We start from the raw sequence: 14,171 nt of genomic DNA, 5'->3' as shown, positions 1-14,171 counted from the left end.
TGGAGGTGCAGGCTCTTGCCAACACTTGTGTAAAAAAGGAAGAGCAGAGCTACCTTAGAAAGCAGTCTCTGATTGACATTCATAGATTTCAGAGAATTAAAATACTACTCCTAACTGCTAATGGTGTCTTCTTGGCTGAGCGCTTAAAATGTTGAATTTGAGAGCTCTGGAGCGGTGGTTTAGGATTTTGCCTTCTTTCTCATGCCATTCCCAGGGTCATAGCAGATGATGCTGCCAAGTCTGCCCAGGCAGCTGGGCTAGGTATCCTCTAGGCTCCACCCCAGGTGCAGCAAGAAATGCCAGTGTTGTGATTTCAGAGTTGGACCCTCAGTCCCAGAGTGGTACATAAGCTTGCCTGTATTTTGACAGCACTAAAAGGTATTGGCACCCGTTAGCTTGGTAGGCTATTGTTTTTCTTTAGACATGTCCTGTCCATATTTCAAGTTTCTTCTCTCCTATTTTTTAATAGGGACTAGACACAGTTCTCCTGTGTTTCTTGTTCAGTTAGTATTTGTTGCTTCCTCAGAGACTGGCTGCTTTGTAGAAGGTCATTTTCCGGGCATATTTCAGCCTTAGATGCTTGGATGTCACTGGGGAAAGATGCAAAGAATTTTGAGATTTCTTTATGAGGAAATTGGATTATGACTTTAGTTTTGAAGATGTTGCCACCTCTTCATCAAGATCTCGTGCTACAGGAAGGGGGAGTTTGCCCTGTTTTTGTAAGAACATGAACTCTAAAGCAGCTGAAATGCCAGCCCTGTCATATATTTTTAAATAAGATGTCACATGGTGTCTCTGTGAAACTCTTTGCAGTCTAGAGACAGCTGCCATAAGAGAGTGGTTGGTCATTGAATGCCTCTTACAAATGAGTTATTAAATGTTTAGAGTCTTTGACCTCTAAAATCCTTTGACCATCAAGAAGGCTCTAAGATAGGAGTGTGTTGAGAAAATGCAATAGAGGAGGAAATTTAGAAAAGCCCCCATGGTGGAGAAAAGACCCTATCTGTTACCTCTGTGGTAGTACCAAATAATTGTGAGAGTGCTTTCTTGTTTAATTTCCATCTTCTTATTACTCTGGTTTTGATACTTTTCATTTGTTTGAGAATTTAACACCTGACACCTTTCTAGAATAAACTCCTTGTATTTTATCCTTAATTACATCTGGTATGAAATGTGAGTCCATCAAGTAAGTGCAAAATATATGTTGTTACTGTGCCTGTAGAAACAACTCGTCTCCAGGGAGCATTATATGCAGTCAGCTCACAGAGGAGATATGAAAAAACTTGTGCATGTCAGGAACTGGGCTGTATCCCCCAGCTGTAAACTTTAAAAGGATGCTTTGGGAGCTGGCTTCACCAAGAACAGTGTTCCTGGGAGGCTCCCTCTTGGCAAGCATAAACCAGAATCCTTTTGGAAAGCAGTTGGTAGCATAATAGGTTGGCTGTAATTACACTTTTTATTGTTCAACCATTAATGTCTGTACAGCTTTTTCATCATCTTCATTGACTCTGGGGTAGAAGAATATTAAGGAATATAGTGTGCTGCTCTCACAAGAGAGTGAACTTCTCTAAAGGCACATATGACTAATCAAACCCCCTTTGAGTTCTCAACCCAATACCAAACTATTTTTTGGCCATTATTGTTGTTATTGTGTTCTTGCATGCTTGCTAAGGACTGAGTAGCTTTTGTGTGTTCATGAAACCTTACAGTCTGATTTATTTAACATGTTTACCAGAATACTTGGAGGGGGTGGAGGAACATAAATCTATTACTCATATTCATTAATCAGTGTGGAAAAGTAAAAGTTGCTCCCCGGTGTGAGATAGTTACTATAATTATAGTGCTGGGCAGTTCAAATTGCATCACTCTACATTTTTGAGCGTGTTCTTAAGGTAATGTTTCTTAATGGGAAACATTGATTATGATACATCCCTCAAGTAATGCTTAGCCATGTCTATAAATAGATCTTGTATTTTGCTACTTGAAATTTTATTTAGTTGGGCTTCCAGGTTTCTAGAGATTTTTTTGTAAAAATCATGGGAAAAATTCATATAGATCTGATTTTGAAAAGAAGTTTCATTCACCACTCGAGTGAAGATGTCAGTTTTGCATTTGTCAGGCTCAGAATTTTATGCACAATTGAAGTGGTGCGGGGATCTTGAGCTGGTCTGGTGCACAGAGGGAAACTTAATCCAAAGGAAAACATGTAGCTACACTAAGCTTCTGTGATAAATAAAGCAGCAAAGAATCAACACCAGGGGAGTGTACTGCTTAAGTGCTTTTTGTTTTGTCTTCCTTTCACATGATTCCCAATTATGTTATTGAAACTTCAGGCACTGTAAGGATGTCAAATATTGCATGCAATGAGATATCACGGTGTTGGGAGGATTGGCATGGATAGTAGCTTTGTTTTAAGCATACATATTGATGCTTTTTTTGTTAATATAGTTTTTCTCACTTTTTAGAAAAAGGTAATTTTAAATTAAAGGTAACTCATTCTCTGCAGATTTTAGAATTTATCTTATACTATCCCTTTTTATGGTCTTACTGCATTCTAGTGTGAAGTTTTTCACAGACTAAGTATATGAATAATTATAAGATCTTGAAGGACCCAAGTGACAGGTAAGCCCATAGCTGGTTGACTTTTCTGTAATAGGTTACTCTATTCATAGTTTTCTTTGCATCAGTGGTAGTTTAATAATGGGGAAAAGGAGCTGAAATTCAGTTACCATGCACTGAAGGATTTAAGGTTACATCAGCAGACAAATGCAGGAGATGAGGCACTTTCTTCTCACTTGCAGTGCTCTGAGTCAACAAGCAGCATGTTCCAGTCCATAGTAATAGGTTTATGGATTTCCCTAAAATGAGCCCTTGTGTCTGATACCTGGAAAAGTGGATAAACTCACAAAACCCACTGGAAGCTGATAATACAAAGTTACCCTGATACAGAGTTACTGAGGAAACAGAATCTGTGGGTAATTGACCTCTCTGAAGAGCCAGTTTGTGGAATATCACAAAAATCTGCAGCACCCAAGAGCTGATTGGAGTTGATTGGGATGAAATCTGGGAGGAACTCTGTGGCATGACACTGTCTTCTTTAGCTGGCCTCTTTCCTAAAAAGGAGACACCTTTGGGAACCATCTAGTACTGAGTATCACCAATATCAGTATCTGCATTTTGTCTCTGTTGGCTGAGCACAGCCAGTACCAGCACAGCAACTGCATGTTCAGGGAGATGGCATCTCTGTGTGAAAGCAGTTATCCATGTGGCCCACAGGGAGCTTTTCTACATCTCTTTCTACAGAAAGAAAAGAACACAAATGATAGAAAAAAAATCTGTATATGATGAGGATTTTCCCTTCTTGCACCATTTTAGACAAGGAACAAGAGTGTGATGCTACTTTTTATGATTCCAGACATCCTTTGAAAGCCTTTGCTCAAGACATCTTCCCCTCAGGGGAGCTGGTCTGTGAGGCTAAAGGCAAGAAGGCAGTGTACCTGAGAGCTGTCATTGCTTGAACACCTGTGGTTTATTCTAGGCCTGCCCATACAGTTTCTTGATTACCAGGAGGTGACACAATGGGTTGCACAACTCCTGTCTTCTTTCCCACCCTTGTGAAAATCCTTTCAAGTCACAAATAAACGTCTTCAGCCTCCTTGCACTGTATTTTCCTCTCTCTTACATGCAGAGCTTTAGGTGCTATCCATATGCTGCTCAACCAAGATTCCTAGATCCTCTGGCTATCAATAACAGCAATAATAATAGTTATTCATGTGGAATTGCAAATGTGCACAGCACTTCATGTAAATAAAAGTGAGTTTTCTTCAACATCAGTGAGTTTAACAGTAATTTCCCATTTCTAAACAAGAACTGATTTTGTCCATCCCCTTGATGTATGTCTCTTTATTGATACACACACATATATATTCTCTAGGTGTATATACAGGTATAGATGCATGTTCCCTTGCACCAGAATTCTGGTATTCCAAGGTTTTTATATCCTGTTGGGCTTGTAAGTCTTGGCACTGACCTACGAAAGTTTTTATGTTATTTGAGAAGGATAGGTAAGGACAAAAATACATGAACTTGGAAAGCTGTCTTCTTAAAGCTGCACTGTGGTAAAAGAATTTTTTTATTATCATTATTCTTAGTCTCCATAAGAACAGAATTGAAAGGGTTACAAGGGGATGAATCTCATAGGTAAGGCTGTATTATTAAGGCTTATCTCATAGATAAGGCTGAATTTTTGGAAGGCTACCTGAAAACCTATCTGCTCTCAGCTTCATTGCAGAAGAAAAGCTTTAAGACAGACCTTGAAGCTGGAAATGAAGGCCTCATTTAAAATTATTCAAAATCTCATTTCAGTGCAGTTCCAGTGCGAGTTGCTGGATTGCTTTCAAACTCAGTTCTGAAAATAAAAGTCAATAGGATATGCCTAGGGACAGCAGAGAAAAAATGACCACACCAAGTTGTTGCCCACCTGTCTCTTCTGTATTATGTCAACTACTGCTGCTACTGCTGCCATCCTTCCCAACTCTCCTCTTTGACTTTGGGATCCATTCAATTCCCTTACCTCTTCTCCCTGTTGGGAAGTATCAGTTTTCTGATAGAGCCATTTTCCTTCTCTTTCTGCAGTTTCCTTTCTGCAGTACCAGGCTATAACAACTCCATATGTAGAGGAATTTTAGGAGAACACATTACATAAGTATATGAGACAGTCAGATATTTCAGGCACAAGTATTTTTTCCTGCAGTTCCATCTGTATATTCATGAGTTGGTTGTCTCAGACTTTAGTGACTCGTGTTTCAAATCCCTTTTTGGCTGGAAATGGCACTTGCTGATGCTTCTATAGTTCTGTTCTTTTGGGAAATTTGCACTAAGGACTTCACAACACAGCAGGCATAGCATTCAAGTTAATACTCTGAACCTTGGGAAATAAAACTGGGAAAATAAAGTCTCTTTCAGAAATGAAAAGGAGTCAAATGATCTTTACTGGAGGGAGAAAAAAAAAAAAGGAGGTAAAAAAAAAAAAGTGTCCCAGTGTATCCTCGTTTTGATAGGTTCCCAGATTCCTGGAGAGATAACATGGAAGCTGTAATTAGGCCAGGACATAGCCACAATACAGCAGGATCCTGATAGCCCTGTGCTGTCGCTGACCTTGGGGTAGTGGATGACTGTGCCAAACTTAAAATAAATAAAGTGTTCCAGTGCTGCTGCTTAGTTAAGGAAGATCAAAGAGAAACAACATTTAATCAGTGGTAGTTGTGGCATTAAGCACTAGCAATACTAATTGTTTTGATGAGAATTCTCCCTGAAGATGGTTTTTTTTTTTTTTATTAGCACTGAGTAATAGCTGAGCTGCTAGTGTATTGACCTATAGCACTACCACAGCTCAATTAAGTTTCTTATTGTCCAAATCTAATCAGAGAAAAGCTGGGATTGAAAATCAATTCATTTCCTGCTAGTTAATGACTAATTCCCCACAAATGTGAATATAAAGATTAACTTTTCAGGTTGAATGTTTTTTTAGAGGTAGACTCTGCCAGATGAGTGTTTGTGAAGAAGAAGCATGGTTCCTCTTTTCCCATCCATCTTCGTCAATCTCTTGTGTATTCTTGCTTTTTAGAGTCTTATCCTGTGGTTTGTGCTTGTTCTCTGGTCTCTTAACTCATGTCTCACACAATTGAAAGGAACTGGTATTGATAATTCATGGTCAGCTCCTAAATTCTCAAATATTTATTCTACATATTCTTCAAATGAGAATTTCTGTGGTGATTAAAAGACAGAGCAGCTTAGTCCTTAACCATGATGTAAGGGCTAGTCACAGTCTTTGTGGTCTGGGTGAGACACAAACTCTTTGCTGATCCCACTTCAGCCTGTACAAGTTGTGAATTTTGAACAGAACATGAACAGAAAAAGTCACATTTCTTGGCTCATTTACATATTTCTTCTTTATGTAAAGAGCTAACAGCTGTTTATAAACCTCCCCGTGTGTCTTTGCGTGCACACGTGTTCACAGCTAAAGCTACTGAGCTGAGACATGAGCAAACATCCATGAGGTTTGGCAGCTCTCCCCAGTTCTTGCCAGCTCTGTGACTTCCACTGCTGCAGCATCTGAAACCATCACAATTTTTATTTTTTTTTTTTTTTTTTCATTTATCCTCCCAGTGCACCTCTGAGGTGGGGACAGCTCACAGATTCACATATGGAAAACTGAGTCCTGGATCTAAAGAGACATTCAGATTCTGGTCTTTGGTGGTCCACAGGATTATCCTCTCCAGAGGCTCACCCCATGGTTTAGCTGCTGCTAGACCTACAGACCCACAGCTGTGGATGCTGCCTTCTCCTTGGGACCCTCTGGCAGGCTGAAGCCAGGTGGCTGCAATATTTCTGTGTGAGGTGGGATATTCCTACCTTACACTGCAGATGTGCTGGACAGTGCAGCAGTCAGATCTCTTCCAGAACAAGGACAGATGTGTGGCTGTGTCTTTTTGTTCTGGCCGGGTTCTGCCCTTGTTACAGGAGTTTTCATGTTTACAAAGAGGTGGTGGCAGGGACAGGCCACAGCCCTGCAGGTCACCCTGGTACCAGAGTGGCACAGCCTTCCAAAAGGTGCTGACAGTCACAGCCTGGATACCTCTTCCCCTTCTCATGCCTTAATGCATGAAGCACAAGAGTACAGTGCAATGTAGTAAACATAATTTTTTTATTTTTTTTGTCTAAAGGAGACAACTAAAGAATAATCTTTTTTTCTTATCTTAACAACTCCTGTGTTTGTGCTGCTGGCAGGAATCCAGAACTTCATCTTCTTGGAAAATTAGCAAGGAGCAGTCTGCTCCCCATCATCACAGGTATCCTCCTCAGTGACCTCAGTGCTGAGGAGCTGTAAGACCAGAGCAGACCAGCAGCTATCAGCATCTGGGTTCAACTCTAAGAGATTTGCTATTAAAAAACATCTGTCTGAGCTTTCAAAAGCAAAAAAACTTTTTGATTCTCAAAGTGCTTGTGTTCTTCACTTACAAAGTTAACATGGATGCCTAGCAGACTTATAAAACACAAATAAAGTAGATAAGAAGGATAAATAACTCCTTCAAGCATAACAGCATCAAATGTTTAAGGTTTTTCTTGTGAGAGCCAACTGCTTGGCTTGTTTTTCTGCGCCTTTGACAAAGCTTGTTCTGCTCCTTGCACTGTCTGCAGCCTCTCATTCCCCCTCTCTGCTTCAGCTGTCAGTGGAGCTTGTAGTGCTGAGCCCCAGATGGGACATGACAGGGGAGGCAGCAGCTGCTTCTTCATCTTCCCCAAGCCTGGATACAGGAGCCCTGTGCCATTCCCACCTCCTGTCCTGTGCTCCAGCTCCCACCCCAGCTCTGGAAGCTGTGACCTTACATCAGTAACTGAGTTGTCACCTGGGCATGTGTAGGCAGCATGCCCTGCTTTCTAGTACTAGTGTACTAGTGCAATTCTAGTTTTCTCTATTTTATAGCAGAATTTCCCTTTTAATAGAAATGCATCTCAATATCCCATGATATAAGATCATGTGGAAAACAAAGCACTACTCAGGCCAGTCTGTAAGTTCACTGAACCCCATCCTATTAAGGATGGAGAGACCTTTTCTTTCCTAACCCCTCCCTATCACTGGGGAATTTGGGGAAGTAAATTTTGATCTCTTTTTTTTTTTCTTTATGTTTCAGCCACATGCTAAAATTTTAGCCATATGCTTTAGCATATGCTTCATGCTTTTGCAATAATTCCCTCCCGAAGATGATCTGAATGAATTGATCACCGAGTTGCTAGTGAACAGTATCACTTCAAAGAGGCTAAAGCAGCTGCAGCCAAGTAGATAAATATTTTCAGATATTTGATCAGTTTCCCCAAGGGTAATGTACAGTTTGTAGGTGTTATTCTCTAGATATTCTGATTCCAGGACTGATTGAATGCCCCCCATACACCAGAAAGGTGTCCAGAAACACAGTGGGAGCTAAGAATCTGCAAGACAATCCTCATTGAAAATTTAAAAGTAGATTAAGGGATTTTTTTTTTTTTAATCTTCCTTTTTTTTTTTCTTAATTGGCAGTTGACTGTAGAGATAAGACTTTGTTCCCACCCCAGCATGTTGATCTAACTTGTTAGAAAATACACAGACCAAGCAAGAGATGAATTTTAGAATGGTTTGGGTTGAAAAAAGATCATCTAGTTCCAACCTCCTGGGATGGGTAGGGACACCTTTCTCTAGACCAGGGAGGCCTTTCACTAGATAAGACTAGAGAAGCAGAAACAAAGGAATGAACAGTGTTGGATCACCCATGGACCTGGCTGGTATAGTTTGTCTTGATTTTTGGGTGGAAAGGGTAAATCAGGGACAATGCTGGTGCATGGAGTGCCCTTTCCAGTGGCAGGTTGCAGCAGATGGGAACTCGCAGCTTTCACACATGTATTGATCAGCTGGTCAAGGGTGTGCAGGGAACACTGAAAGCTGAAGGTCTATCTGAAAATCCCAGTTGTGTTTCTTTTTTCTGAACTATTCACTGAGGTCACATGAGAGGCAAACCACCCTCCTCATATTCCCTCTGACAAAAAATTAGAGTTTGTCTTTCAGAGATCCCTGTCTCCAGTTGCCCCTTGTCTTAGACTGCTCTGAGTGGTTAAAGCCTGTGCCTTTGTACTTTGCTAAGGTTCACCGTGTTTTAAAACTCGAAAAATATTTTACCAGTGCTGGCATCTTTTGCTCTGTAATTGTTTTAGTTTTCTTTACTTCATGCCTTATTTATGAATAGTTTCAAAAGAGGCCAATGGAAATCTTCAAGTAGGTTTTTAAACAAGTTTTGACAATGTTTTTGAGTTGTTCTGAGCTAAAAATAATACAAATCAGCAGGTACAGACGGGAGAACAGTGCCTTCAGTCCCTAAAGGACCTTTTACTGCATTTGCTCCCTAGAGGAAGAGAAATAGAAAAAAAAAAAAAATTAAAAAAGGCAATAGTTACATGCTGTAAAGGCCAAGACTTAGGTGAGCAGTGCCACTGTCTTCTTCACCTCAGAAAAGAAAAAATCATGGTCTTGTCTGTGATAAAAAATTAGAAGGATGTTTTACTCCCTGCTGCATGAGGCTGTGTTACCAGCAAAGAGGCAGGCACAGCTTGCTGATGCTCCTCCAGTGGAAGACTGAAAAATGTGTTCCAGAACAAATTTAAAATGGTCTTCGGCATCCCCAGCCACTGACCCAGCCTAATTCCCCACGTTTTTGGATGTCTGACACTTCTTTGCCTTTTGTGTAGGTGTGCTTTTTCACTGTACTTTCGTTCTTTGGTCTCACCAGTATGTTTGCACCATTTCTGTATTTTGGGGTTTTGGGCAGTGGAAAGAGCAGCTCCAGTTCTCTCCAGGTATTTACCTTTCTTTTATAGAGACTGTAGAGTGACAGTCACAGGAACAGAGATCAGGAGCACCCTCAGCAGCAGTCAGCTCTGAGCAAAAATACTTTGAAGACTGTAAAATTTTCAAGTGTTTTGTTCCATTACGTATATGTCACAGGACAGTCATCAACACAGATTTAAAAAGCAAAAGATTTGTCCTTTCAGCTTTGAACAGCCAGCAGACCCTTAATAATAAAAGGTGGGGGACATGGAATTCATGGTGGAATACAGGCCATGAGAGCCATTTCTCAGCCTCTCAGCAGTGAGCTGGAGAAGTGCACATTCAACTACCCATACACATAAAATTAAATATCACCTGTGTTAACATTTGGAGCTGGTACAGGAATTGGAGGGGGAGATAGATCATAGAGAAGAGGAATCAATGAGGAACCTGAAAATAACATTCAGGTTTTGGATGACATTTGCAAACTTTGTTCTGACCCTGAATGCCTGGTTGTGAGCCCAAGGAGCCTTCCCATGGAGGGAGTTCTCTTTGCTTTGACAAAAGGTTGGGGCTGTCACTAGAAGAACTGAGCAAGGTCTGGTAACTACAGCCACTGAAATCCTGAATTGTATCAGAGAACCCAAATATCTTTGTATCTATTGATGAGCCCAACCATGATCATATTTAAAGGCCAGAAAGCACAGAAGGAGCTGCAGCAGTACCTCGACCGCTCCATCAGTTTTGATTATGAGAACAGAAGCAGGGCTTGGGCTGAGTACAGGCACAGAAGTTACATTCTCAGGAGGAGACAATACCAAATGCTCTTTCAGGGAAAATGGGAAGTTGAAAGGAAACTTTTAGGTTGGGACCCCTATGGCACACAGCAGGGGCTCCTGACATGACCCACGTGGCCACATAGTGCAAGCAGCTGGCTGAGCTCTAAGCTTTGCAAAGTTTTTAAGGCAAGACACAGGTCTGGATGGGGAAATGGAAAATTGCAAAATGCAGCTCCACTTCAGCTGGCACTGAAGACTTTCCTTCAAACTTATATTATAAATAAAGTACTTAATAAGAATTAGAATTTTAAAAAAGAACAAAATAAGATGGCTCTCATATGGGGAGTAATGCATGTTTATCTTTTAGGAACAGGAAAACCTCCATGAAATTGTGCTGGGAATATAATAACAAACATTGTTTGTGTATGCAGTAGGACTTCAGCACTGCTGTAAAATCCCCTTTCTTTAGGGATGTGTTTTCTTGAGTCTGGCCAACAGAAAGAACAACTACCTGTTCAAATGTTTTAAAACATACACTTCCTGAGAGGAAAATATATCAACTGAAAACCTACATGTTATGGTAATTTAAAATATTCTGTTGAACTACAGTCAATTGCAGTGTTCACTAAAGGATAGTAACACATTGAACATGAAAAGCATTGCACTGTATTGCTTAACTGAGTCTGTGTTTTCATCTTGTGTACTTGAATGTTGGTTGGCAGAACAGAACATATGTTCATGTGGGTTTTTTATGTTACGTGTGGATTATTTTTTTAAAAAAATAAATGAAGTTATATAACAACAATCCCACACATATACTTGGCTGCAACATGTCATGGGCTGCTTAAAATTCTCTTCGAATGCACCCTGACTTCTGTATTTCATATAGTCAGAGAATATTACACACAGTCTGCCATTTACACACAACTTAATTTTAAGATTCATCTAGTTTATTTAGGTTTAAATTAGCATTGCAATATTTGTATTTTGTCTTGTGGAAACCTGAGAGATTTTTGTAGAAATAAGTTTTTAATAATCATTCCAGTGTAACTGTTAAGGAACCTTACATTGCAGATTCTCAGTTTTCCACAAAGCTCACCAGCCACTCTTGATAAAAGCCTCACTTTGGTGTTTCACAGTCAGGATACAGCTCTTTCCTTTGCATTAACACAGTTCTGTATATTATTTTCTTTTGCAGTTCTTTCCATATGGAGACGCTTCTAAGTTTGCCCAGCACGCCTTCCGAACCTTTGATAAAAACGGAGATGGGACCATCGACTTCAGAGAGTTCATTTGTGCCCTGTCCATCACCTCACGAGGCAGTTTTGAGCAAAAGCTGAACTGGGCCTTCAACATGTACGACTTGGATGGTGATGGTAAAATTACAAGAGTGGAAATGCTGGAAATTATAGAGGTGAGATCAACATTACTCTCAAAAAGTCACCACATTAATCAAATTTGATTCCTTGTTCACACAGACTTTAGATTTTAGGCTCACCAGAGGCTGTATGCTACATTAAATGCACATTACACACATTAATCCTGCACTGACTGGTACCAAGTGGTACAAGAACACTAACGTGTTTGTTAATAGATGTAATCTTGGAGAATTGCAGAGAGTACATATGTGCATATAAGCTTTTTTAATAACCTGAGATTTTTTTTTTTCCCCTGATGAATGGATTAATCACAAGAACTGCACAGCACAGGATTTACAAAGCCCATCTCAAAGTCACTTGACACCCATGAAATTATTGGACTGTAGCTCAAGTAGCTGAAGCCTTACTGGAGATTAACTTCAGATGATTACAGAAATTTACAGGGATAACAACACGCTATTTTAAGTGAGCTCTCACAGATGGGCTTTAAGATGACCACAACATATAAGAGGAAGGATAAAGTTTACCACCTTCATCATCTGCCAGCAACTTGCCACAGTAGTTAATACCAGATTATGCCCACATGTACACACAGAAACCTATTTAAGGGTGGTGACTTCTAAAACTAATTATTCAGAATTTATGTGAAATATTTCACATCAATTTCTCATAAGAGTCTTACGCTGTGAAACAGGAAGCCAAAGAAATTCATTCTGGGATGCAAAATGTAACCATCAAAATAAACCTACATCTAAAGAAAGTAAAATACATTCTTCCTTGTTTTAAGTATCTGGACTTCGGATTCTAAGAAAAAAACAAAAAACAAAAAAAAAAAAAGAAAATAATCTTTAGAGAAACTTGCAATCATTTTATTGTAAGAACATATTTCCAGAATTTGATCACATCAAAAAATTAGGTTGAATTTCATGTTGAATTTTCCATTTGGTTTCTTTCCAAAGGCCATCTACAAAATGGTGGGCACTGTGATCATGATGAAAATGAATGAGGATGGTCTGACGCCTGAGCAACGGGTAGACAAGATCTTCAGTAAGATGGATAAGAACAAAGACGATCAGATCACACTGGATGAATTCAAAGAAGCTGCAAAGAGTGATCCGTCCATTGTATTACTCCTGCAGTGTGACATTCAAAAATGAGCTTGTGTACGATGCGTCATAGACTGCACAGAAGTTTAATGTTCCATTCAGTTTGCAGCTATTTCCACACACACAAAAATTTGCTTGGACTACCTATAAATGGACTTGCTTCTTGTGTTTGAAACACTTGTGTGCATGAGAATGTCATTTGCTAAAGAATTTTAAAAGTATATATTATAAAAATAAACTGCCACAACGTGATGTGTGCAATGTCATTTCACAACAACCCTCTTCCTCTGAAGCCTGTGCTGCAGGCCTGTGCTGCAGTGAATTATATTATTTATTGTTCATGTTTTACTGATGCTAGCTCTGTGTCTCCTAGACTGAGTAATGTTAGTGACACTGAATAATTCCCATGGTAATGTTAACTGTTTATTATAAATCATGTCACCATTCTGCTGTAAAGTAGTACTGGACAGACAGAAGGGAAGAGCTTCTCGGCTCCCAAGTCTGATCCACACGTGCTTGTATTGTCAGTGGATATAAATGTACTTCATTTGCATGCCTTTTAGGTTTGCCTTAATTCTTACCTCATTTGCATCCCTTCAATCTGGAAAGAGCTATGTCAGAGGAATGCAGTATATTAAAAAAAAAAAAAAAAGAAAATCCTGCTAAAATTAACCCTTTAATTAAGAATATATATAAATATATATATATATAATGTTTAAAATATTGTTTTATTGCAAGTTTAAAGGTTTTATTGGAAGTGTATTGATCTTTGCCAGAATTTTCAAAAGCTTCCACAGAGGTTGCAATATATATGTCCCAAAATAAATTTATAACATTTGACCTTTTCCCCTAATTCTTATTTCATGTCTACAGCATGGTAATAAAAAAAAAAGTTCAATCTCTTTAATTATTTGTCACTGTACACTGGGAAATACGTATTTCATTACTGAAGCATAAAGAAAACTACTTTGCACTCATTCACTAGAAGAGTCATATTATACAAAACCAAAAGTTGCAGTTTTTGTAATTAGGGATGGAGCAGCTGTTGATGCTCTAAGATGCTACTGCTAAGATTTACCAGCATAGCTGCTAGACCTGCACTGCTTTTTAAGCTGTGTAAGTGAAATATAATTAATTTGCTCAGCCTAAACATGTTTTTTAATGTTTTTCCCTCCTGAAGTAAGAGACTTTCCTCTTACCATCTGACACTAAACTCCTCTGTGTTTCATATAAACAGACTTGTTAAAAATCACTACTGATAAATTAACCATGAAGTATGATGATAAAGGAGGAATAGTGAGGAGAACCAACTTCCCCTTCGATTCTATGTGCACAAATCCAGTTTCTCTCTATCCTGTGACAAATTCTGCCCAGCCTTGGGAAAGGATGAAGAACTATCATAGTGCAGAAATTGCAGATGAAAACCTTCCTATGCCCCATTTCCCTGATGCTTTAAACAGTTGGTTGCTTGCTGGATTAAAAAAAAACAAAACAAAACAAAACAATCTGAACATCTTAAAATTGCATGTTTGATATTTCCTCCTTACCTTAT

The 14,171-nt window shown here is 39.3% G+C and overlaps 1 protein-coding gene across 1 annotated transcript in view; it reads left to right on the top strand.

Annotated features, from left to right (window-relative positions):
• Positions 1 to 13,517, top strand: part of VSNL1 (visinin like 1) — an 85,204-nt gene extending 71,687 nt beyond the window's left edge. The window contains exons 3-4 of the mRNA XM_058835019.1: positions 11,333 to 11,548; positions 12,473 to 13,517. Of these exons, the coding sequence (XP_058691002.1) occupies positions 11,333 to 11,548; positions 12,473 to 12,670 (414 nt within the window). The 3' untranslated portion in view covers positions 12,671 to 13,517. The remainder of the gene's footprint in view (positions 1 to 11,332; positions 11,549 to 12,472) is intronic.
• Positions 13,518 to 14,171: the final 654 nt, after the last annotated feature.

Source organism: Poecile atricapillus, chromosome 3, assembly GCF_030490865.1.
Source record: "Poecile atricapillus isolate bPoeAtr1 chromosome 3, bPoeAtr1.hap1, whole genome shotgun sequence".
In the NCBI taxonomy this organism is placed as follows: domain Eukaryota; kingdom Metazoa; phylum Chordata; class Aves; order Passeriformes; family Paridae; genus Poecile; species Poecile atricapillus.
This window is presented reverse-complemented; position numbering and strand designations above follow the sequence as displayed.